At 42.1% G+C, this 26102-nt stretch overlaps 1 protein-coding gene across 4 annotated transcripts in view; it reads left to right on the top strand.

Annotated features, from left to right (window-relative positions):
• The window catches only part of ARID1B (AT-rich interaction domain 1B), a 325953-nt gene that overhangs the window by 91319 nt on the left and 208532 nt on the right, over positions 1-26102 (top strand). For all 4 annotated transcript variants that reach the window (XM_035538357.2, XM_050709609.1, XM_050709608.1 and 1 more), the window contains exon 4: positions 9134-9244. In XM_035538357.2, the coding sequence (XP_035394250.1) occupies positions 9134-9244 (111 nt within the window). The remainder of the gene's footprint in view (positions 1-9133; positions 9245-26102) is intronic.

The raw sequence follows: 26102 nt of genomic DNA, 5'->3' as shown, positions 1-26102 counted from the left end.
AATATTCTCTTATGGCCTTTAAATTAACACACGTTATTTTCCTCAGAGGTGGGGAAAATAAGTTTGTTAATATCTCCTGGTATAAAATTTACCACTGTGGGTTTTTTTTGCTGCTCATATTTTCTTTAGTAATCAAAGATGTTTGCTGTATGTATACTTAGTTTTATTTTCCGTATCCTGAACTGGGATTTTGTTGTTAAGACAATGTATTATCTGAATATAGGTCAGCATATATTTAATATATATTCATTATCCTTCCGTGTACTTCCCCTTTACTACATTTCTGTCCTACCATAGCGGGATTTGGAATGTGCAGCTGAAACCTTAGAGGGTTTGTTCGTTGTTGCGATCAGGTGTGACCACCGAAGAATGAAACAGCAAATCAAGGTGAATAAGATACCGCTTCAAAACCAAGCTATCTGTACGTGTTGACAAAACTGCTTGGTGGAGAGAGGAGAAAAACCGCTGGTCTTTGTGAGCTGTCCTTCAGTAAGTCAAGCTATGAGAGAGTACAGCCTCTCTCTCCACCTCTTCCTATGACTTCTTCCTGATTGCCAAGTACCCATCTACAACCCCTGTTCCACATGCATGTTTTGGGGTAGAAAATGAAATACAGGTATAAGGTTTTATGGTTTTGGGTGTCTGCCTACAGAATTCACAAAGGTCTTGCTTTTTCACCCTCAGAAGAAAAAAAAAAAAAAAAAAAAAGGTTTCCTCTTCCCTTATTACCGAGCACTCCTTTACCAACTTTCAGCGAATATCACTAGTTTGTTTGTTTGTTTGTTTTCAGGGATGTGTTAGAGAATAGTCAGTGGTCTGGCCACAGTTGAGGTTTAAGTTTTCATCGCTTATTCTCCACAGCCCTGCCCTCTGCCACTCCCAATGCCAGCCCAGTTGGGAATACTTTTTATTGAAAAAATTGTGGTTGTGGCAATGGTGGTGAAGACTTTTCTACCTCAGAGATGAAAGAAATGGTTCACCTCTGTTGGTTTAAACTTTCGTATTGTGCAGTCGGTTGGATTGCTCCTGCAGCTAGGTGCTTACGTCTGTAAATTATTGTCCTCTGTAAATTACTGTTCTCTTTCCACTCCTCGGACTAAGACATTTTTCCATGTGGCGGCTGGGTTTAAAAATTGTTTTGCAGGCACTCCTTCTTCAAGGACTGCGGAGGAAGAGCGGAGAGGAATGCAGCTAATGCTCTACCTCCAGTAGCCCCACATGTCCCACGCTAACCCTCTCACGTTCCAAAAATTTAAGTTAACTCAGATGGCAGAGTCCAGCTGAGAAAACCCTCTTCACCGGTGTTCTTGCAGGCTTTTCTACATCTGAATTTCACTTCCTTCCCTTGCGATTCTCCCGTTGATGAGTAGTGGGTAAGCCTCATGTCGGTCATTTCTTTTAAGAGACTCTGTGGTGGAGTATTAGGGAATGACATAACAGATGACATTGGACTGTGATATAGGTGGTGTCTATCACATAATGAGCTTTATATTTAGGGGAAAAAAATAAAAGCGAGAAAATAAAAGGAAACAAAGCCCCCTCACCACTCAGTTTTTATGTGACCGCAGTGATTTTTTTGTGTTGCTTGCAGCCCTTCCTTACAGAGTCGCAGGTTTTCCTGAGCCTTCGGGTGAAGTCCTGGCTCACCCTGCCGTGCCCCAAAGAAAACGCTGCAAAAATATTTCCCAGCCTCGAGTGCGGAAGTCTCCTCCTTGGGTACCTCGCTGGATTGGCCCGGAGGTAGCAGCTGCTCTCAGAGCAGCTTTTCTCTTTATTCCGTAAGCTGGCGGCAGGGCCCCAGCCCCGCTGTAAGCTGCGGGCAGTCCCTGACCTCGTTTCTGCCAGCCAGCCGTATGCTCCGAGAGCCGCCTCCGCCGCGGCGGGCGTCTGGGGCTGAATCCTGCCCTCTGGGGCACGCGGCTCCCCGGCTCAGCGCCGACTCTGAGGAAAGGGCAGGCTTCAAATCCTGCCCCGCTCCGGCCTCCTGTCGCTTCCAGCTCTGTCCGGGGGTCTCGGCCCAGCTTGGCGTCTCGGGCCTGCCGAAGAGCGCGTCCCTCCCCGAGCGTTAGGAAGGAGTAGTTTGGCAGGGCAGGACACCGGATGGCACAAAATCTGTAAGTCATCGCATTAATGTGGTAGCTTGTCCCAAATGAATAGAAAGAATAGAAAGTTTAAAAAAAAAAAAAAAAAAAACAACCAACTGCCAACGCTCTTTTTCTTTGTTTGTTTTTCTTTTAAATATAGCTCTGTCAGTTAAAGGATGGGCAGGGAAAGGAAATACTGGGTGTAGAAAATGAAAGCGTGGTTGGACTGCCCAGCCTCGTAGGGTTTTTTAGGAAAAGTCCAAAAGGCTCTCTAAACATGGGGAAATTCATGGAAATAAAAGGCTTGCTTTACCTCTTACTTCCAAGTTATATTTATAGTTCTCAGATTGCATCGTCAGGTTTTCTCTCATCTCCTCATTCATACTTGAACATCATGTCTGCGGAACAAAGAAGGTGTACCTTTTTTTTGGCCTGTAAATTAAGAATTGACAGCCATTTATCAGGCTGTGAAATGTTAAACAGTCACATTTTAATACAAACACCAAACTTGCACATTTTTTTTTCATGTGGAATGTTACGAGAGAATAAAACTAGAAGAAATGTCTCGTCTCTGATTAAATCCACTACTGATATGCTCTGTGATCCGTGGAATGCAATAGTGGGGGAAGGAGAATAGCAAGATAAGGGCTTCAGAGAAGGGTTTCATCTTTGAGCTCTTCCTGCATCATTAGCTTAACGTGGCTCCTGGAGGCCATACAGGCAAGACATATGTAAAAATGGACTAGAGTGTTTAGGAAGAGGGACCCATCTTTCTTGTTAGCTGTTTCAGATTACCTGATATATGACTGGAAGCTACCCTGTCCAAACAAATAATGTTCTTCCTCAGATGTGGGAGACTTTTTTTGACCCTATCTGCGTTTAATGTGCTTTCAGTGTATTCTGCTGGGGAAAACTTTCCATAGTTTGGTAGTCTGAGTTTCTAATGACTTCCTGAATGTTTAGATGGCTTATGGACATATGTAAGCAAATACGTGATTGAGGCTGAGATAATTATAATTTGCACCAACTTCTGCCTGCTACAAGTACAGTTTTTTTCTTCTCTCTCCTGTGCCTTGAGACTTAACTCACTTATCGATTTGTGATAAGGGGGGATCATGAAGGGACAAAATGGTGTTCCCATTGTTGTAGACGTATGTGGATTAGCTTAAAAAAAGAAATCTAGGAAGCACAACTGTTTTGAATGAAACTGCAGATATCTTGGAAGGGGCGACATTAATTACACTGAAGATCAGATTTCTTACTAATGGTGACTGCTCTATGCCTGAGACATCGAAACTGCAGCTTTTCCAGGTTTCTCCAGGTGCTTGCTGTACCTCAGGACAGCTGCTCTCTTTGTCTCCGTTCAGGTGGTGGTAGCGGGCTGGCTTAAAGAGATCTACATATTCTGATTATGAGAAGGGTTTATTTACTTCATCACTTAAACATAGACTATCACGCTGAAGGGGATTACTGGACTGCACTGGTAATCAACCTAAAGTGGTTTTGTTGGCATGGGACCTACCAAATCCTTTTTTCCTGCCATCACCTGTTCTGTCTCTGCACTTAAAGAGACTTGCTCGCTGGCTTGTGCACAGTGCTTGCACAGTATCTTGCACAGCTGCAAGATACAAGTTTCCTTTTCTTTAAAGCTTTGTTTTTGTTCTCCCCCCCTTTCTGATTCATAAAGGTCAAAGTTCAAGACATATATGTGCATCTCTTCCTGACCCAGCATCTACACCCTGTGGGACCTCTGCAGACCATCTGCCTGAGATTCAGGCAAACCCCTCTGCTCTTTTGTCCTTAGTGGACCATTCCCCACAGGTTTGCATTCTGTTGCCTGCTTGCGTGAGCCTCGGCGTTGCTTGTGCCCTTGGGCGTAACACTTTTTTCTGAGTACAGCCTTACCTGCAATATAGCTCTAGCAGGTTGGCTGTGCTTTGTTGCTTTGTGCTGTCGGAGCATACGACTTAGGAGGTAATGTTTCAGGGATCATGGCTGGGCCAGAAGCTGGCTGTGTGGAGACATGCCACCGTTTAGGTAAGGAATTGTTTTTATTGCAGCTTTTTGCATCAGAAGGTGGAAGGGAGGAGAAATGTTTTGGCGGGTATTTGCTATCACAGCACAAACAGTTACTTTGGTAAGTGATAAGAAGGAATGTCTTTCTGTATCCAATGAGATATGACTTGCCTCTTTCCTCTTCCATAGTATCCCTTCAGAGATGAGTAAAATAATTTTGTATAGCAGGGCTGTATGCTTCTTTTGGCTTTTATACTGGGTCCTGACCTCCATTCTCAAGTGATGTGGGGGGAAAAATTAACATTTGCTTCCAATTTTGCTGTTGTCACATTGCTGTAGAATTCAGCGCTCTCACACTTGAAGTCTTTTGTAGATCAACCAAATGAATCAAGGACACAAGCTAAAATAGTTTTTAATGAGTTCTTCAAATTGAAAAGTAGTATATTATCTTCCATAAATTATTTTGCTTCTACTTAACCATCGTGGTACTTATCTTCCTGGGTGGTCATGTTATCCCTCTGAAATTTACTGCAGTAGAAGTGGACGAAGCCTGAATGATATTTCTCACCCAGCCGTTCTTTAAATGTGGTTTCCCCAAAACATTAATGATTTCCCTATGCTTTCATTTTCCATTAAGAATAATTTAAACTGCTCCATAATTAGATCCTAATTTCTTTAGCAGAACTTAAAACAAGTGTGCATTCCATCTACACGGTTTTGAGCATTATCAGCACTATATTCATTCAGTTTTGCGTAGGAAACAAAAATTTGGAGAGAATTCTTGTTTTAAACTAGGCCCAGCTAGGGAATGAAAGCATGACACTAATTATATTATTAGCATTGCACATTACAAAGGAGAAGGTTGCCTGTCTGTGGCCTGCTCCAGAAGGGTTGCCGTGCTGTTGACCTGGGCTACAATTTGGTGGTCGGTGGAGCCAGGCTCATGGCTCCTTCATCTCTTCCTCTCACCCAACCCTTCCAGGGGCCATTCCTGCTCAGAAAACAAAGCTGGGAGGCAGGGGGGTTAGTCTTCTTGCAAGCTTTAAGTTGCACCATTTCACAAAGTGGTCCTGTAAGGACCCAACACAGGAAGGTGGTGGTGGTGGTGCCCAGTGCCAAGAATGGGAGAGGCAGGAGCAAGGAGCTTTTGACTTCCCTGCAGGCCAATGCATTGGCCCATTTTTTTTCCTCAAAACCTGTTAGTGACACCCCACATCAGAATTAGAGACTCAGAAAGTTAGTAAAATGAATATAGTGTTAGAGAACAAAAGCTAAGAAAATACCCTTCCGTTTTCTTCCATACTCCTAAGAGTACACAAATCACGAGCTCCATATAGCCCAGTTAGTCCAAGGTAAAAAAGCACATAAGCAGGAGGTGAATAACTGGCTCTATGGATGATGAGTAATTGATTGTTACTGCCCAAATATAATAGTTGTACATGGACTGATTTCTGAACAGCTTATCCACTTTGTAGGTTTTAGGTATTATACACATAGGCATGTTCATTTTTTTCTTTTTTGGTTTACCTGTTTCAGAGTATAAATATTTTTCGAAAACAGGCTGAACTTCGTCTATTTTGGGCTACATGTTTATGACTTGCTGATTATTTCTCCCGATGTCTTTTCTAAAATCTGATGGGGGAAACCCTGCTTTTAGTTATTTTACAACTTTGTTGACAGTTTGTGCTGTAACAGCTATGATATGATTGGATTTGTGCCAAGTTGGGAAGTTCTGAGTGGAAACTTGTAGCCTTCTGTTTATGAAAGCCTGGATTTCTGTCACACACATACTTGTCTTCTATGGGAGGAAGGTTTTTTCTGTGATTCATTAGAAAAAATCAGAAGCTTTGTCCTGAAATCTGATATCATTGATGGATAAAATATTGGGAGTCAAAGGAAGAGAAAAACAAAACCACAGGGATCCTGGGAGAAGATTGAGCCTCGGTACCAATGGGGGACTTCTCAGCCATGGCTATAGCGCACATGTGGCAACACGTTCCCCTTCCCCTTATGTTTCCCCTTTGCCCCCTGACAAATCCATTCCTAGATGCTAGAAAGAAAAATGACCTTTCAGAACTGAAAGTGAGTATTGCCAATTCCGTGCATTTCTTCAGTGACGGACAATTTACCCTAATACCTCTGTACTTATGTCTTATTTATCTCTCAAAATCTTTTTATCTAGTCTGTAATATGCTGAATGTTAACAAAATTTTCAAACACAGAAAAACTGAAGAAAGACGGTAGGGATTTTCTCTCTCTGTTTTTTCAGGGAGAATGATATTAAGCACTGTTTTGGTTTTGAAGCCAACCTCTTAGTGTAACATGCTATTATTTAATCGTCATTATGTTTATTATATAAATGAACTGTTTTTATTGGACACTGCATATGTATAAACACATAAAATTATTCACATAGCCCCATGCACATTTCTTCTGGGAGATTCCTGTGTCTGAAACTTAGAGAGCAGACTGATTTTTCACTTAAGAGCTACTTTCCAAGTTTCCAGTCATCAAAGTATCTAATGGCTTTATAGTGAATATAGGGAAATAGGATGTGATTTCAGTCCTACTTGGAGTGCACAGGTATCCCCATCATAACAAACACAGATGTCTGCAGTATTTGTTTCCAAACCTAATAGAGAATTGAGCAAATAGATTTGGTTTTTCAACAGTCAGAAGGGGAGGCACTGTGAACGTTATGCATTTAAAAAGACAAAGGCTGCCATGTCCAGCTTCTTTTATGTGCACTCAGCATGTGCAAAGATGCTCCACAGATAGTCTTCAAATACCCAGGTAAAAGTAAATTCCATTCAACATACAGTATTTCTCGTGAAAAAGCACACTGTCTCTGCTCTCTCCCTTCTCTCCCCTGGAAGCTTCAGTAGGAAGTGAGGTTTCAAGTAAAATCTCGCAAATGCGGGAAAACCCATGCTTGGTACTTCATCAGGAATAATAGCTCTTGACTTCTCAACGTACAAAACATGTTTTGCTTCACAGGAAAAAAAAAAGTCCTAAGCCTGTAGTGTCTATGGAAAATGAAATAATTGTATTTCTAGAATGATGTGTCCTAAGTGGAATACTCCCTTTATCCTTTTTTCACCACTCCTGGTGGTTTTTTTTCTTTTGTTTCGGTTGGTGATTTAACAAGTGGTTCTTTTTTTGTACTTTGCATGTTTGTAAAGAACTAGGGGAGCGAGCAGCAGGGCGAGCTGGAAGCGCAGACCTCAGGTGGCAGGGTTTGTTACAGATGTCTGTGCAGGGACAACCGGCGTGCACGCGAGTGCGCGTGTGTTGTGAAATAAAGGGGAAAGCAGAGGTTTGCTCATTTGTTTGCCCATTGTGAAGCTGTCCTGCACCTTTCTCCTCCTTTGTGGCAGGGTGAAGGCTGCTGAATGGCGGCCTTGTGCCGTTTGTTGGTTTTAAACCTCGCTGCTAATCCACAGGAACCTGCTGGTGCGCGCAGCAGGAGAGCTGTGTGACAAGTGGAGATCTGGGCGGGGGGCGCGCAGGGGGTCACCGGGGATAATCATCATTCAGCCAGCAGCCTTTGTCACCCCTAAGCCTAATTGTTACCCTCTGCTGGTAACCACATTGAAGTGCTGGCCTTTTAAGTGCTGCTTGATTTTGCTTGGCACGGGCTCGCAGACCGGATCGTTCGTCGTTGGGTTTACATCCTCTCAGCTCCGCTGGGTTTTGTTTTGAGCCTCGCTGAGTTTTCGGCACCCCCTGAAGTAACTCAGGAGAGCCCAAAGCGGCGGAAGGAGCCGGATGGAAACAGTGCTATCGTTAACAAGTTTCTCCCTGTCAGGAGCAGGGCTCAAAATGAGGCAGAAAGCTTTCCTGCTCTGCAAGCCGGCTGGCCTGTGCAGCCTGTGTACGAGCAGTAACTTGGCACCGATAGGGACACTGGACTGCAAGAGCAACCCTCTGCCAGCAGCAGCAATGTAGTCTTCACGGTGAGGATGGGGGTGGCAGGGACACTTCCATGTCCCTCCCCGTGCCCCCCGCCTGGCCGCTCGCAGGCGCTGACCGAAGCTGAGGCCGTGAGAGGATGGCCTGAGCAAATTGCACTGCCGGTGTGTGGGGAGGGGGAGAAGAGAATCGAATGATTTAAAAACAATAAAGAAAAAACTGTAAGGAGTGATATCTTTTTCTAACAGTCGGGAACTGGTTCTTCAACTTTCCTTGCCAGTTACCCATGCTGAAGTAGGTTTTGCACTTTGTTTTCCTTGAAGAAGTTAGTGCAGGAGCAGCTAATGTGAAGTATAGCAGCTACAGCGGAGCCTGAACCTAAGGCTTTGCAATGGGCAAGTATCTTGCACGTCGAGTAAGTTTGTGGGGTGGGAGAGGGTTCTTCGGTGTCCCCCCAGCCCCTTGGCAGTGGGTTGTGTGCCAGGCCATTACCTAACACTGCTCGGGCTTGCACCGGGAGGAAAATCCCTAAGTTGCTGGTACGGGCTGTGGAGCTGCTTTTGGTCAAATACACTTGCCTCCGAAGCACTCGGATGCCATGCGACTGTCGTCTCTGCCGCCCTTTGACAGGCAGCTTTTGAAAGTCAGTAGTACTGATGGTAAATCCAGGGTTGCTACAGGCATCTGATTACACAGAATGGTTACAATCTTATTTTCAAGTCCAGTCCTTCCACCTGGCTCAGTATTTCATCAGGAGGCTGGATAATACATCAAAGAGTAGGATGAACGTTTTGACCTCTTAGTGCTTGCTCCTCTTAGGGTAGAAGGGGGCCATTAATTTAGCAGGCTTGTCTCTGTGCGTTGCCCCATGTTGCAGTGGTCTGATTCCCTGCCACCCCTTGGCACGTCTGCCTGCTGCAGGGATTTCTTCACAAACCATGCCAGTCGTAGTGGTACCTGTGTGGGCTCGGCACTTCCATCAGGAAGATGTAACTAGTAAAAACTTGTGATTTAAAAATAAAAAATGAGCGCTCAGCTGTTGTATTTTCACCCTTCTGTGATGTGCATTTAATTGTAATTACTGAATCAGGTTAATAACTCTGTTGCAACTGTTTTTGCAGGACATGTCTCAGGAAGGCTATGGAACCAGATCTCAACCCCCTATGGCCCCAGGAAAGCCTAACCATGAAGACTTGAATCTAATCCAGCAAGAAAGACCATCGAGCTTACCAGTAAGAAACTAATGTTTCTGTTACCATACAATATCTTTAAATGAAAGCACTTTATCTAGGACCTCATTGCACCTAGAATAAGTGGATGAGAAGTACTGAAAAGAGCAATAATAAACAAAGTTGATCGGAATTATTATTAAAAAAAAAAAAAAAGGGTGGGGGGGAGAACAGACAGCCTGTGTATGAGTGGACTTAGCTTAGGATTTTACTGGTCCAAAATATCCCTGTGCACCCACATTTTATGTTTGTGCACATGTATTTGCATAGAGGAAATGGATTGATATTTCTTTTTGTCTTCAGGAATTCTGTACTTGCACAAAACAATCTGGTGAGAAAGAGGCTTTTTTCTGTGCCCTTTTCTAAGGATTTCAGTGTATTTTGATTTAGAATACTGCCGCCATGAGTTATTTGTTCCAAACCCTGAGCATAAATAACGAGTTTGACATGTTAATTCTGCTACGGTCTATTACTACAGTCAGAAGCGCAGAAGAGGGAATGGTAATGATACTTTGGCTAGGTTGATTGTTTGGCTAGAAGATTATTTTGGACTAACCTTTCTTAGTTTTCTGAGCTCTGTGCATTCTGCTGTGGGGGAAACAGCACACATTAATACACTTCGCAAAGACACTGCAGCTACTTGCATTGTTGAAGGTCTTATTTCACTGTAATGGACAAAGTACTCTTTGGATTTGTTTCTACTCTTTGGATTTGTTTCTACTGTTGTTTTAGGGATTTTCTTGTTTTTTTGGTAGTAAAACAGCATGAATTGCAACCAACCAGAATGCGGTCAGCTTGAAAGATGAAAACTGTTCATAAATTACATGCCCTCTGGCTCAGAATAATGTATGGCAAACCTATAGGATGTTTCCCCCAGTTCACTGAGTGTGTATTCATTTCCAGTTAGCACAGGGATTCCTCTGAAGAGTTTACCTTATCGAGACAATGAATGTATGTGTGAAATCTGGTAGACTGTTGTATATTTTACCTCTGACACATGGCACTATTGTCAACCCTTAAAAATAGGGTAATAACTTTAAAACGCCATGAAGATGTTTATCTCTTTGGCACCTAGGAGAGTACATACGCCACAAATTCTTTCTTTACATGATGTTAAAACATGTATGCTTCAGGAGAAGCTATGAAAACTGGTGTGAGAAGAGCTATCCGTTTGCTTTGAACTAGTATTAATTTTGACAGTTTTTCAGGGAAGCCTTTTTTAAGAAGACTAATTTCTCTGAACAGGTCTCAAAAGTGAACAGTAGCAATTACTTTAAAAATAGTAGTTATTGGACATGGAACTGTTCTGGCAACAACTAACTACTTTAAAAGGAATAATATTAAAAAGGACTTTTTACCTCAGTTTTTCATGAACGGTGTTTATAAGGATAGATAGAAATAGTTATTTATCAGCTAATGTTCTAATTTGCCTATGTTTTTTCTTAAACAATTGTCCTACTTTTAATCCATACTCTGTCCTACCTCCATCATCATGATACCTAAGCAGACTGTTGGGTATTATCTGTGTCCCTAAGTGTTTGGTATATTTAGTAGCTCATTATTATTCTAGGTAAGAGTAAGCTGGTGTGGTATTAACAGTGAATATTAACCATTTTGGCCATGCTTAAACTGTAGGTTTGTCCTAAATGCTGTTATTCAAGCACTTCACTACTGAAAAGCTTTAATCCATAGATCACTTATATACTGAAAAACCTTGCTGTTTGGACAGGGATGAGCGGTATTACCATTTTGTGTTTTGTTTTTGTTCCAAATCTAAATACAGTTGCAACCCTTCACATACGGTGACACTGTTTTTTTAGTAATGTGAGCAAACTTCCTTACTTCCCAGGAAAATGCCTTAGAAATTAGGAATAGTACATACATGCATAATATGGTGAGCATGATGAAGATTTTAATGTAACTCTGTTGGGGGTGAGGATAGCTTGACTATATAAATATTTTTTTCTCCCCTTGAGCAAGAGGTCTGTATTCAGTTTTCAGCTGCTTATGAAAGCCTCTGATCACTATTCCTCATTTAGTTCATTCCTAGCTATAGTGTCAGTTTGGAATGCTAAATGTGGCTTCTTAAACTTGCTTTCAAGATAATGCTGTTCTTGAGGGTAGTCAGTAAGTCATCTTTGTATATTGAAGCTTGAAATGATAGTGGTGTTAAGCTTTTAATAAAATTTGGTAATGTTTTGTTTCATGGTATTCTGATATTTATACAATTTGCCCGTTATCTTTTTATTTCTTAAGGGCACTGTGTAAAGTCACAGCAGCTACATAGTGAGCTTATACGAATGTTTAAAAACAACAAAAGAGATGTAACACTAAATGCTGAATGGTGTTCTCTGATGTGGCTTTGAAAAAAGAGTTTCCCTTTGATGAATTTGGAGAGGAGCTGGCCACTTTCTGCAGCACTGAATGCTGACTTGTGTCATCCTTTTGGAGAGTTTTTTCAGTAGGTTTGTGTCACAGTAAGCACAGCTAAACAGCTCAATAGTTGTTCCGTTTCCTTCACACGTTGTATATAAAAGTCCTGGCATGAATGTTCCCATAAAGTTCAAAGCGGACAAATTTGTAATGTGGGTTGGTAGCAAATGGCTACAAACAAAATATGGCTTTATTAGCTACTTCTAATGGCCTGTCAGATTCTATACAATGCTTGCTTTCCTTCTCCTAAATGCTCTGATATCTGAAAGGTTTGACCTAGAGGTCTTTAACCATGTGGAGTCACTGAGAGCCCAAATGAAAAGTTGCATAGAATAGTGCTCCGAGCACTTTTGTTAGGGTCACAATTAGAAGGAAATCTCAGGCTTTTGAGAAAACATGGGAGTTAGGTACTCTGTGAAGGAAAGGAAGTAATAAACAGAAACTGTTCCCTGTTAGAGTGGAGGAATAAAGGGGGAGAAGCCTGAATGCAATTGTCTGGAGAACAGCTACTACCGAATATATTTACTGAGATTTAAGGGATAATAGCCAAATACACATTTCTGCTATTGTGACAAAGATAGAACAGACTTAACGGGAAAAACCTTCCAAACGATATATCTGCAAATTTGTTGTTGCAGTGAAGGAGCTTATATCAGTATAGGCTGTGTGTGTCTGTGAAGACTAATACTTTGTTTTGCCTTTAATGAGTAATTTTGTAAATGTTCTTGTTGGATTGTGCTGATAGAACGAAGGGCGGAAAACATGGGTGAATTTAATTTTTTATTGGCATCAGTATGAAAGCCGTTTCAGATAGACATATTTTTTTTGCCATTACTTTGCTTTAATAAGGTCCTTTTTGTGCTCAGCACCAAGCGTGGTTGTTGGAGGTGTGAGGTCAAACGGCCTACCCAAGGCTGCCAGACTTTTGAAACGAGGGTTTCTGCTGATTTCGTCTTGTTGCAACCTATGGGTGAGGTTCTTGAGCTGCTGTAAGTCCAGGCGGTTGCAGCCCTGCCGTGTGCCCCACAGGGTGCCCGCTGCGCCCTACCACCTCCTCCGCCCTCACTGCTGCGACTCGGGAACAGGCCCAGCTCAGAAATAATCGCCCTTCTTATTTCTGGGTTAGTTTTTGACTGAATCACTGTAATTGTGTGAGCATCCCTGGTACCGCGGAGGGGGAGATGGGAATGTATAGGTACGGTGGGAGAGTGGGACTGCAACAGCTTTGGTTTTAGCCACATCCTAAAGGACTGTGTGGTCTTGCTGGAGGGGTTTGAGGTGCTGTCATCCTGTCAGCTGAGACATGGTGACAAAACAGTGCTCTTAGTCCTGCCCCACAGCAGTCACAGGGCTCTAAACAGGCAGAAGACGGCTCGATCAGAGTAAGCTGTAGTGAAATCACGGCCTCGGTCTTGTCAGCTAGCTTGGGTGTTGTATCATGCTTACTGGAGGTCATGCTGTGGTGAAGGTGGAAGGCTGTATCTGGAGTGGAGGGAACTGGTGCTTTGCTAGGTCACTCAGATGTCAGTGCTCACACGTTAATTCTGATATCACATTTTCACTGGGTCTTTTCATGGAGGCAGAGCAATCTTTATGTGAAACAAAACAACAGCTAGCATGCTGTTCATATACGTGGAAATGCATGGAAAGGTTTGGGAATCCACACTCCCTGTCTAATGTCCAGAATATGAAGTAGCTTGGAAAATCGTCTCCCTCAAGAAGAGTTCTCCCTGAACAAGTGCCATTGGTGGCTGAAGTCTTTATAGACCAGGAAAACAGTTTCCAGTATAGTTAGAGTAACTGTAGTTAAGAGTTAGTAGGAGATGTCTCTTCTTTTCTCAGAGGTTAAACTGCTGGGATGAAGGACTCTGGTGACATTTATACAGAGCTTAGTTCAGTAAGCCCTAATCATGGTGGAGGGCGTGGGCACTACCATAATGTAAACATTAATTACCACTGTAGCCCCTCTGGTGAGGAAAAATGATCATAAAAAGAGAGATGGTACAGCAACAGTCTTTGTAGACCATGTCAAGGTAAGCAGGTAAGCAAAAGTAGAAAACTTGATTCAAATTTAAGTGATACTTTAAAATCCAGGATGTTGTTTCTGGTTTAAGAAAAAAGAGGGGGAAAATCTGTAAATGGATCCCTGGTAACTCACGGGAGGTAAAAGCGGTGTGCAGTTGATAGAACTGTGGTAGCAGTTGTGTCCTGTAGTTCTGTGCTATTTGTGTCTCCATCTGAAAATAACTGGGAGTATGTTAAACCATGAACAAGAAGGAAACACATGTAATACTTGTGAATTAAATTCTCCATTGTTTTTACACCAAGTAGGATAAGACTGGTGTGCCTCTTTCCCGCTTTCCTTTCTTTTTCTGCAGTGTTGTAAAATAACTGAATGATCTTGTTTTCCTTTGTTTGGGTCAAGAAATTTTAGCTGAAAATTGTTACTCTGTGAAAGAAGATTATTGACTCAACAAGCCTTCAATTTTCAGTGAATAACACTCCCACCCTCTAGCTTCAGGAACATGTGGTGCATGCATTCTATTTTAAAGTACAGACTGTAATTTAAAACTGAGGCAGTTTGATGCCCCACTGAACTTTGTTTAAGCCTGGAATAAAAGGAAAAAAGCCTCAAGTTGCAAAGAAGTGACTAAGCTTTCTCAAATGCTTTTCTTAGCTGTTATGCATGGAGTTGGAAAAAGTTGCTATTTTCTCCAAGTCACGTTAATTCCAGATCGAGCGTGGTTGATCTAGCTTTTCTCTTTTCTTGCCATTCCATGTAATAAACCTGTTGCTAGAATAATTTTCATGCAAATCGTATGTATTGCAGAGATACCAAGTGTATGTATTTCTGAGTGTTTCTGAGGTGCAAAACATTGGTGCTGGTGTTCATACAGGTTCTGGACATGACCTCCTGTTTATGTCCTGGAGTAGGTGTGAACAGTGGGCTGAACTCAGTGCAGCTTCACTGAAATAATATCCCCCATGATATTACAGGAGGGATGAGCTTAGCTTTGTGTGTATGTGACATTGAAAATCTTGGCCCACTCAATGTTCATGCGTTTTTACATTCGACTTCTGTGGGGGCCAGGATTTTCATGTAGGTGATCAAACTGATTCCATCATAGAGTCCGCCTATATATTCATTTTTAAGTCCTATTTTTGGGCAAAAGTATGATTAAAGTAGTGCAGAGCAGCCCTGAGCTTGTTCTGTGTGTGTAGTGGTAAAGCAAAATACTGAAACTAAAATAGTTGATACTTGAATTTAGTAGTGTTGCTATAAAAATTAAACTTCATAATGTGAAGAAGAGACAGTCCTGTTGTTAATCATCTGTGTTTTGTGCTTTACAGGATTGCTTGGTTTTGCTTGATAGGGTGATCATATTTATATTAAAAACAGTGTTATGGCTGCTATTGAAGTATGAAAACTAATTTCATTAAGTACTGTAAAAAAAAAAAAAGATGCTTGGTTATTCCATCAAGTTTTCAGTTTTCAAAACACTCTGCATTTATAATGGTTGCATTTGTCTGTAATAACAAGATCACTCATTTAGGATCTAAGAAAATTTAGAAATGCAAGTAGAAATACTTAGTCTGACCTCTACGTGAAACTTACTTGGGAAACCTGATAAGGGATTATAGATCCCAGTAGCGGATAATGTTGCAAAAACTTGTATTTAAATAGGCCAATATTGTCCTAGGTGGAATATTAAAGTATTAGTAGCTTTTTTCCTGCAGTGTTTTTTTGAAGCCATTAGGAATTGCCTCAATGTGCTTTTTGCCTCCGAATACCAAGGCAGTATTGATTTTGACTCAAGAATTAAAGAAACTAGATCAAGTCTGGGTGGTTGAAGCGTATTTCCCTTCCAGCTGTTCCCTCCTCAGAGGCTGCCACCCACATAGCAGGGCAACTGGCCTGCACTTGTGGCGGCCTGCAGCACAAAATGGGGGGTGAGCCGGAGCCCCCCACGTTACTGAAACGTGCAGGGCCAGGAGCTGCTGCAGTGCAGGTGCCTCTGCATGCACGGCTCAGAGGTACCTACCTGCCACACCAGCTGTCCTTTTGGCCTGCCTCAGTTTCCAAGTCAGTCCCTTTAGGTTGTGGATTTGGGAATCTCATTCGAAAATGGTTGGGGCTTTGGATTTCCTGGGGGTGATTGCTTGTTTTTTGGATTTGTTTTCTTTTTTTTTTTTTCTGGAATATTTTGCACACTGTGTGTACATACATATTGTTGTATGAAGGCGTGCATGCCTCATCTGTTTTGCTATTTGTATATTTTGAGTTGATAGCATGCTCTAAATTCCAAAGTTTAATATATTCACTGGCCCATATTTTTTGTTCATGCCTGTGTGAACTTTGGGATTGCCAAACAGAAAGTAAGACAAAAGAGTATTACTGGAATACCATTTCAGGAAGTACCTGAGACACTGTAATTGTGCTTTTTTTTTTTTTTCCTTTATTTTTACCACAAGTACTCCTGTAAGATAAGATATTTTTTTTCCTCCTAGAATGACTCCTTTACTTGGTCTCGCCAGCTGTCCAGAGAGGTGACCTCAGCTTTATAACCTTGACTAAACACAGTACCTCATTCCGGCCAGCAACATCTGAAGCCTAACAGTAGATGCCTTTTCTTTTTCTTCTGCCATCCGTCCCTGCTTACTTGGAATGAGCTGGCTTCTGGTGCTATTGTTGCAACTCTCCTTTTAAAAACAAAACCAAAAAAACATGACTAGTCTTTGATCTGAGGCTCTCTTCTGAGTGGTCCTGTTTCTGTGCAAGCAGGTGTCAGTGCGTTCACGCTCATAGTGTTAAGGTTTCACAGTGCTTTTCTACTGTTTATGGTGTATCCACAATTGCCAGGGATTTGGGTACAGCCACAGTGCAAATGCTAGGTGTTTGTCATGTGTTACTTGTTTGGCAGTACTATGCTGGAATCCCAATGAAGTTGGTCCTGTAATGTGAGGCCGTTCACGTTTTGCTTTATTTTTCTATAGTTTGAAACTGTTTTTACAGTTTTCTCAAATGTGCTTTCTTGAAATCTAATGTCTTCTGTAACGCTTAATTCTCTTAAAATTTCCTTCCTTTGCTGGAGCTGTGTTAGATTCACTGTGAAGTCTTCCCTTAAAGAAGACTAGTCACGATGGCTTTTGTAGTCTATGCTGTGTGCACTGTGGCACACTGCAACTTACTGCATCAGTTTTCGTTAATGCCATACAGATTAATAGGTGCCATTTCCGCATAATTCCAAACCCAGCACCAGTCCCACCCGGCTGAGGGTCCTGTTTGAATTGGCAATGTCATTTCAGGGAGTGAAACATCGTAACGTGTTGAAATCAAGATAGAAAAGCTGGTAACATCAGGAGAAGGCTACTTTCAGTTCGCAGTGTTTAGGCTTTTGATCTCTTTCCTTCCATGCAAACAATTGCAGATGACCCTTTTAATCATCTCAACCTATGAAATGAGACTTATTGTGCTAAATTAGCATGAGGACCTGAATTTTGATGCACATTTGAATAATTGCATTAGTATAGAAAAATATGTCATTCTGGATCATTTATTTCACATCTTAGTTAAGTGGCATGAATTTATAACTGAACATGTTTTGTTTTTTTTTCCACTTCTCAAAAGGGAAATTCTCTTAATAGTGTGTCTTCTACTGTATTATTGAAGCTAACATTTGGGAAGTTATATAAAGATAAGCATACATGAGATTATGTATTTATATGTTTGCATGTAATAATACATTATGCATCTGTAAGCTTTATAAAGGTTTGCTGAATACGCAGCAGTGGACCTAGTTAAGAGAACAAAGCTTATTTCATATCATAGCATCGTAAGATGTACACTCGTGTGTACATCTATATTACCATAAATGATGAACACCTTTTGTATGAAACGTAACGAAAGAGGTTTGAAGCATTCCTGGTTTTGTTTATTAAACTGCAAACTAGAGAGTAGCCAGTACTTGTTTTCCGCAAGTATGGGAATAAAGGAACTGAAAGCAATCTGAGATTTTTAGATTCACTTGTGAAATCAAAATAACTTTGCAAGATTATATAGGTAGATAAAATGGTGTATGGATTAAGTGCACACATTAGCCCTAGTGAACTAGTATGTTATGGGTTATAACAACGCCAAATGTTATCCCTCCATTTTAGACTTTCATAGTGAACTGAAAGCCTTACCAGCTTTTCATACCATGCTGCAATGGAGGTGGAAGAAAAACTCCAGATTCTCTTTCCCTTGTTTAATTTACAGACCATGTCAAGATTTTAATAATAGTGCTTAATGAAAACTTTATAAAAGCCTATTTTTTTTCCCATCCTCCTTGTTTATTGTATCATTAGATGCCTACATGAAAGTAGGAAAAAAGAAAGTTCAGTGCAATTTTCAGCACAGTTCTCCAGGATTTATTGAAACAGGGCTATAAAATTGTAGGATCTGTTTTTGTTTGTTTGTTTTTTTAATAAGTAACATCTCATAGTTGTGGCTTCATTTGGATTCTCTCTTAGTCCATTTTCCCTCGATCTTCACTCTTCCTTTGTTTTGCTTTTGCCTTTATAGATAGAAGGCTTAGGAAGACTGTGTATATACCATACTGGTGTTTTTAAATGACTGCCAATTCTTCCGGTGTGGCTCATTAGACATTTTGTCCTGTTGGAAATCACAGTAACAGCCTTTTTGTTCCTATTCTGAGGTATGACAAAGTACAGATATTTTTTTTTTTGCTCTGGAAGACTTCATCTGCCTCTGGCCAGAGGGCTCTTTGGCAGTCGGACTGCAGCATGGGGTGCGAGGGCCTGTTTAGGCTGCCCATGGAGCAGTCTTGCTCAGCTGCAAAGAGACAGAGGTCACATACCAGATCCCATGAAAGGCACTTCTTACATATACTTACAAACACTTGAGCTCTTTAATTTTTTACCGGTTAGATTACAGAAGAAGAACCTGTTCAAAAAAAAAATTAAAGAAAATCAAGTAGTGGTTTCTAGTGCCTGCTTTTTAATGCCTGTTTTCACAGCAGTATAGGTCAGATTGAAGTAAATCCTGTAGAACCCTTACCTTATTTTTGCCAGAAAAAATGAACTTTCCCCTCCTGTATAATAATCTTGATTGCTTGACCTCCATTTCCATGGAGATGTGGTCAGAGGGCTGTAGTCAGCTAGCCACTCAGGGTGAGAGCTATCTTCTGTCACTTACAGTGTACAGTGACACTACAGGTTTGAAATGTAATTAAAGCACCTATAGGCTGACACTCTTTCTTTCCTCACCACCCACATCCATGAAAAATGTAACTTGGAAACAAAACATGAACAGCTACGTGAAGGTTTTTAAAAAAATATTCAGTTAAAATAAAAACGCAACCCTCCTCTTATATTTAGTCTTTAACTTTGCTAGAAAAGCAGTCCTTGTTTAAACTAAGACATCGTGCATAAGCTCTGTGCGTTTGAATTTATCGCAGGCTCCAGATTCCTGCATGCTCTAAAATAGATGCCACGGGCTCAGTTTTGTCAGAATCTGGGTTTTGTAGCCCTCAAAGCTTATGCATTCGTGATTAGCCAAGGGCAGATCGGGCTGCTTAATGTATCCCACAAGCTCCGTCTGGGTTTGCTGGCTGGGTTCAAGCACCAGTCCCAGCTCATGCTTGAGTGCATCCCAGCCTTACCAGGATGGGTGACCAGACCTAACAGCAGGCGCTGCCCCTCGTCACACTGTGGATGGGGAGAGCACAGTTCAGTGCCACGATGGGCTGTACGTGGCTGCTCCTGCGGTGAAAAGGAGGCAGCATACTGTGGTATCCGGGATGTAGGTGTCTTTGAACACTGCGGGGCCCTGTGGTACTTCGTGACCAGCGGGGAGGGAAGCAAAGGGGCTCAGCTCCTGAGGGTCTGAGGCCCCGGGGGCAGAGCCGTGCTCCCCTGTGAGGCCTGGGTGAAGCAGGCAGGATAAAAACATCTCGGGGGCCTGAAGCGGTGGCTGCTGGGCAGCGTGCCCTCCTGCTGCTGGGCGGCGAGGCCCGCGCCACGCATCGATTTCCGCGTGGGCATCTTTGTCACGCTTGGTACGGCTGTATTGATGAGGCAGGAGCACATGGGCTAAGATAATCTCCATTTTTCTGCGTTACTGCTGCTGTTTATTGCTATCTGAAAGCCTTCTCCTTCCCTGCGAGCGTTTTCCTCCACCGAATCCATCTTGCGCGTCTCTGCTCTTTTAATTCAGCACAAACAGAAGTGAAAACCGCCCCCTCCCTCGCCCCACGCTGGATCCCCACTAAAATCTAAAACCAGAGGCCGGCTGCTCGGTCCCCCCTCTCCCTTCCCGGGGCTGCCCGCTGACCCCGCGGGGCATTTTCTCCGCCCGGCGGGGCCCCCCCCGGTGCTGCCGGGGCGCCCCCGGGCCGGCTGACAGGACGGCGCCGCCTTTGAAGCCGGGCGCTCCGGCGGCGTTGCCAGGGCGACGGGGCGGGCAATGGCCTCCGCCGAGCGGCGGCCGGCACCGAGCGCCCGGCCGGGCCCGGAGCTGAGGGGCTGCGCCGCCGCCTGCTCCTGCCGCGTTAAGGGGCACGGCTCAGTTCGCTTCAACTGCAAGGATAAAAGCCTTGTGCTGTTAAATGGGCAGATTTTTTGCTTTTTTTCCCCTTCTTCTCTCCCGTCCTTCGGTTTATGCATTATTAACACCCGCTTTCCTGTTTTGCTTGTAACATTTTATGGGCTTTCTCAAACACGTAGTCAGATTTGCTCTGTTGCTCCTCTGTTCTTCGGGGCTTAACCCCTTCTCTCCTTGATCTTCAAAAACTTGAGGGAAGGCCTCAAACGCTTCCGACTGCTCCCATTTAAAATGTTAAAAACCGGAAAAGGTTTTTTTAAACTATTTTTTTTTTTGAAGAACTCTGCATTTTTTGAAGCGTTCTAGAAAGCAGCACAGATTGCTCAGCTTCTGGCGTTTCACTGAAGTCAGCACGCGTGAGCCTCGCTACAGCTGCAAAGGGTTCAAACCGAGGAAGTATTTTGGCTGCGCGTTGTAATGTCTGTGCCCGTTTTATCCCCTCTCCGCGGCGTTATCCCATTCTCTGCATATGCAGAGTTCTGTTAGCAGAGAAGCACCTCATGGCTGAAGAAACGGGGACCAAAAAAAAACCAGAACAATTCTGGGGGTGTGTTGTTTACCCCCGTCACCTTCCTCTTTAACACAGAGCTGGCGAAGTGCATCTAGATAGGTAGAAATATTATAAACACAAGCTGCAGGCTTTGTTTTGCTTTTCCAGAGCTCTAAAATATAGCTTTCATTTTAGTCTCTAGTAGGAGGCATATATCCAAGTGCTGTCAAATGCTGCGGATACAGGGATTCAGTCGTCCCTTAAGACACAGTCCCTGTACAAAAACTTGGAGGCTAACAAGCAAGCCTAGCATTCATAATTCCCCCTAGCACCCTCATTTTTAGGTTCTGGGTGTGGGATTGTGAATTTGTTATTACAGGGAGGTACTTACCGGCACCTAGAGGACCTTGCTTTGTCCGTCTGAATCTAGCACAGATCCTGCTTGTCCAAATACTTCAAAGTACATCTCAGGAAAAAAACAGACGTTCCTCAATTTTTGTCTTTTTTTTTTTTTCAACAACGTGTAGTGATGTCGATATGAACAATACCTCCATCTTCAACGCTCGGTGTCTCAAAGCACTGCATTTGTTTTTTCATGTAGCTCTTTTGTGTGAAGCCAACATGCGCTCTCAGTGCTGGTTGGAACAACTCAAGTAAATGAATTCCCTACCTCAGGGAGGCCCTGGGATAGGTGGATGATGGATAGTCACCCTGGCTCCTTGGCCACCTGAGACCAGCACAAAGCCCACCTCTACTCTCGGCCAACAGCAGTTGTGGGCTGTGTTGCAGCCTAGCCTGGAGTCAGTGTTTTGTAGTGTTGTAGAACATGGCAATAACATGTTTTTAAAAGATATTTTTATGTATACTTTTTAAAGAATGTTTAATCTGCTCTGCGTGGATATTGTATTGTACAACTGAATATATTAAATAGGCTGGACTGGAGGTTTACTCTCATCTGGCATTGTGGGTATGAATTTCATCCTTTGAGTTGCATTCCCCTTGAATGTGCAAATTTGGGGAAAATTAGAGAAAACAGTTTACATTCCATTAATAAGAAATTACTAATTGCTTATAAAACAGGCATATCTTTATCTGCACAGCTCTTTTCAAAGTTGCTGCTTAATCTTTTTTCTTTTTTAATCACTAAACAAACATGTCTCAGCAGTCGCTGCATGTGAAACCAAAACCTGGACGTGGACAAAAAGCAAACATACTACACTAATTTTCATTAGCATATCCTATCTCCTAGAACATTTATTTTTTCATCTCCTTGTAAATTGATTTTTCACATGCTTGTGACTGATATTTGAACTGTGTGTTTGTAGTAACTGACTTCTATAAAAGCTAGGTCCTGGATCTCCCAACATGAATATATTATGGAGGTGACCTAGTGGGCCTATAGTTAAGGTTGCGTGGAGTTTTCACTTAAAACAATGTTTAAATCCCTTAATTAAACATTAAAACTCGCACAAATTCTCAAACATGGACTGTTTCAATAAAGAGGATAAACTTTAATTATTTAGGTACTCAATGTTCTTCTTAGTGCTGTATTTGCAGAATTCAGAACAACTTAAAATTATTCCGTACTCAGATTTTTCCAGAGTTCCTAGTGTTTTCAGTTTCTCCATTTTCTTAAATCTTTTGGCTAAGCCTTTCATTGATGCAAGTTTTCATATCTTTGCTGGCTTCATAAAACCATGAGAATTTACATAAAATGTTTTAACAAAAAGCAGTTCAGTTTTATTTATAATAATGCACAGTACAGAAGAGCGTTTAGAAGGTACAAGTTGAGAACAGTATAGTGGTTATTTGTAGCTGATACTAGTCTTTGACACCAGCGATTTGGAATCAAAAGAACAGACTGGAGAGCCTATTAAAAAGAGAAATACCACATGGAAGCAAAATTCAGATCTGTGCCTAAAAACTAGTAGCATCTTTTCTGTACAGAGGATTGTTTCCAAATCAGTCAATTAACACCAACTGCAGTAGTCCCAAACTGGTGTAAACTCCTCGTTGCTTTCCTCTATCTACTTATGCCTTGAGGGCCCGGTTCAAACTCTGCTGAAATCAGTCTTTCACTGATTTCCATAAGTTTTGGATTAGGCCAATTAATTCTTATGTTCATTCTGTCCAGTTGTCACCCTGCTCCTCTGCATTAACAGATGTTTTGAGCCTTTTTGTTTGGACAGGGTCTGTAAACCTACCGTTTCCATCTGTGCCTGTTGTACCTGTAGTGATCAGCGAGTACGGTTCCCATTGTTAACACTTGCAGCCTTCTGGCTGAGCTATAATCACGTTCTTCAGCACAGGCGGAAGTCCTGCTGAAAACAGTGTATTTGCAAACCATTCATAAATGAAGAAAAATTCCTTTAGAAACCAGTATTACATGTGTAAGTAGTGTCTGTATCCAGACTCCTTAGCCTCCAGCAATTCCTCCAACTAGCTGGAAATACAGACAAAATGGCCAGGAAAAAAAATATTCCTCAGTAGCTTACAGTGTGTGGAAAATTTTTCATTTAAGTCTTTTAGGCCAGGATGTGTTTTCCCATCGTTTCCAGCTGACTGCCACTGTGGTCACGTATGCTTGTTAGTTCATGTCTCCTGTCCATTGAAACACTGCAGCAAATACAGTCTGCAAAAATGCTTACGTGAGAAAGCGTTGCTTCAGAGTATGCTAGTTCTGGAATTTTGGAAAACGCAAGTGCTATAGACTGTGATTTCACACCAATACCATAGAAATTAAAAGTTACTTATTAGTTTGAAGAATTGCTTATTACTCCAGGCATTGGATGAGGAGTGAAATTCACAGGAAGTTCTTGTTATCTCCACCATATGAGTAGGTTCTCAAGCTCTTCCAGAGTAGGGATTGAAATGTTGGAAGTGAAAAGGGCTGCCCGTTGCAAGGTTCACGTGGAGAAAAGCAAGTGAAACAAGCCGCTGGGCCTGAAATGTTCCTTTGTTGGTGATGTTCCTGCTTTTAACTGACTCTGCTGTGTGTGAGCAGACTGAAGCAATGCGTGGTGGGGAAGAATACGTGAGAGCACCTGGGAGTGGAATAATGCAGAGTCAAATGTTTATGGGTTAGAATCTTTGGCAGTATTACCATTTTTATTTTTTATTTATTTGGGGGGGGGGGGGAGGGGGGCTGTTAGGCTGTGCAAATTCTCTTCATTCTTTTTGGGGGTGTGTGTGTTTGAAAAATAGGTCCAAACACATTGTATACATTGTGGTAGTAAGGGGTTAAAGAGATGTAATTATGCATTCCTCAGTAAGTGCTCCGCAGTCAGCAGTACAGCAAGGATTTTATAGAAGCTTAAAAAAAAAAAAAGATGACGGAGGGAGAATATGGAGAGAAGGTCAGATCCAAGGATTCTCCTAGGGTTTGCTCTTCCTTTGTGGCTCATTATGCTCTCTCCTGGTAGAAACAGAAGAAAGCATTATGGCCTGTTGGTTCCTCCTACTGATAATGTATATTTGATCTTTTTGCTTTGTGGTAGTGGTAGAGGTGAATTTATGGATTTAGTTCCTGAAGGAGTTCTTGAGCCATCCTAGTGCCTGCCATGGTCCTTGTATATTCCCCAGCTCTTTTTTATTACAAGAAGTGCATTGCAGCCCTGTGAACACCGAACATTTCAACAAACACCCTTTCTCAGCTGTGGTTTACCCATTTTGTTTGAGAGGATTTGAATTTCCAGCAAACCCATCTACTGGGAATAGTTTGTTTTGGACTGTTTGGGAGTGATATTCGGCTGGATGAGTGGAAGTTTTTGCACTCAGTATTTCAGACCGACCTGGCTGGTAAAGGTAAGCTTTCATTACTGATGACTTAGCTTTTGAGGTTCCAAGGGAAAAAGTAATTTATTTTTTTCCCTGCGTTCCATGATTGTCCTTTTGTTCTTCCAGGTTGTGGGTTGTTCTGGAACGGTTGCAGTAGCACAGCAGAACAGCACTCAAAATGGGCAGGACGCTCGGGACGCGGGTTATCCCGCACTTCCATCCTGGGAGCTAGCCCGAGCTCTGACTTGCTGAGTCATTCAGTGTACCAGATCCTTCTTTTTTATTGAACTAATTTGATTTGCAGTTGGATTTCAACATAACAGCAAAGCCTTTCTGGGAGATATTTGTGTGTTCAGTAGCACAGTAGTCTGAAAAACTGTTTTTTTTGCTTTCTCTTTCATTTGATAGAATTTTCTTTTTTTTTTTTTTCTTGCGTACTTTCCCTGTTTAATTTTTATGGGAAAGAACTGCAAACAATTAAGTGAATAGGATTTCTCTTGCCTCATTCTTTCCTGGAAAAAAAAGAAAATCCCAACACCCTTCCCCTCCCCCCAGCAGCTCTTCTTTTGGGTTAAGGATCCTTAGACTTGCCATTGACCTTATCAGGACGGGCTCTTGCGATCTCTCCTGTGAGAGGGCAGGGAGAGTTTGCAAGTTTACATAGTGGTGCGGAGTGCCTGGCAGTAAGAGCTGCTGGGTTAAGTTAGTTAATTGCAAGGGTCTTCTGAAACGCAGCGTTAGCAAACAGTCTCTACCCCTAAGGACAACGGAAACTTTTCCTCCCACCCTTGTTAAATGCCGGTTTAAAGCTATTGATTTCTTTCCCCTAGAAAAATAAAAGTTAACTCCCATCATGCTTCTCCTTTCCTTCTCTCTCTTTTAACTTTCTTATTTTTTTCTCTTCTGTCTTTATCATTTTAACGCTGGAAAATTCTGAAAGGATTGCTGCGAGGAGGAAGGATAGCCTGATAAGTGTATTTCCTAAAGCTTTTGGCCTTTCAAGGTTTCTCTTATGGGTAAGGTTGAACTGTGCCTACATCTTGGATTGAGACGACAGGGGAGTAGTGTGTAATACTTTCTGCTTCCGATAGCTCTTTGTTGATCTAAGAGAGAGCACTTAGAGAGTGGTAGGTCATTTATGTGATTATGAAGAGCACTTGGTTCTCTCTTATTCAAGATGGAAAAATAATAGTTTTTGAATAAGAGGTCGCTGTCAAGATGACATTGAATGTGACTTCTCTTCCCTCTTCATTCCCTCCCCCACTAAAAGAAAAGCAGCACTGCAACTACTCATGATAGGGCTAAATTTTTCCAACTCCATACGTCTTTTTCTTTTCTTCTGTTCTTTGTTCATTTTATTACTTACCGTTTCCTCTGCGTATAATGTTTATGCTCTCTGATGGTGTCTAGATATTTATGGTAACTAGAAATTTAAAAATAAATGTAATGCATGTAAGGTTTTGTGTTGTTTTAAGTGTTGTTTTTCCACTTGAAAAATTAAGCTGTGAATGTGTGATGTGGTATCTGCTTGGGTGACAGATGTCCATTCCTGAATG

The sequence above is a fragment of the Cygnus atratus genome, chromosome 3 (assembly GCF_013377495.2).
Source record: "Cygnus atratus isolate AKBS03 ecotype Queensland, Australia chromosome 3, CAtr_DNAZoo_HiC_assembly, whole genome shotgun sequence".
Lineage (NCBI taxonomy): Eukaryota > Metazoa > Chordata > Aves > Anseriformes > Anatidae > Cygnus > Cygnus atratus.
The sequence above is the reverse complement of the archived record's forward strand: the minus strand, read 5'-3'. Positions and strand labels throughout refer to the sequence as shown.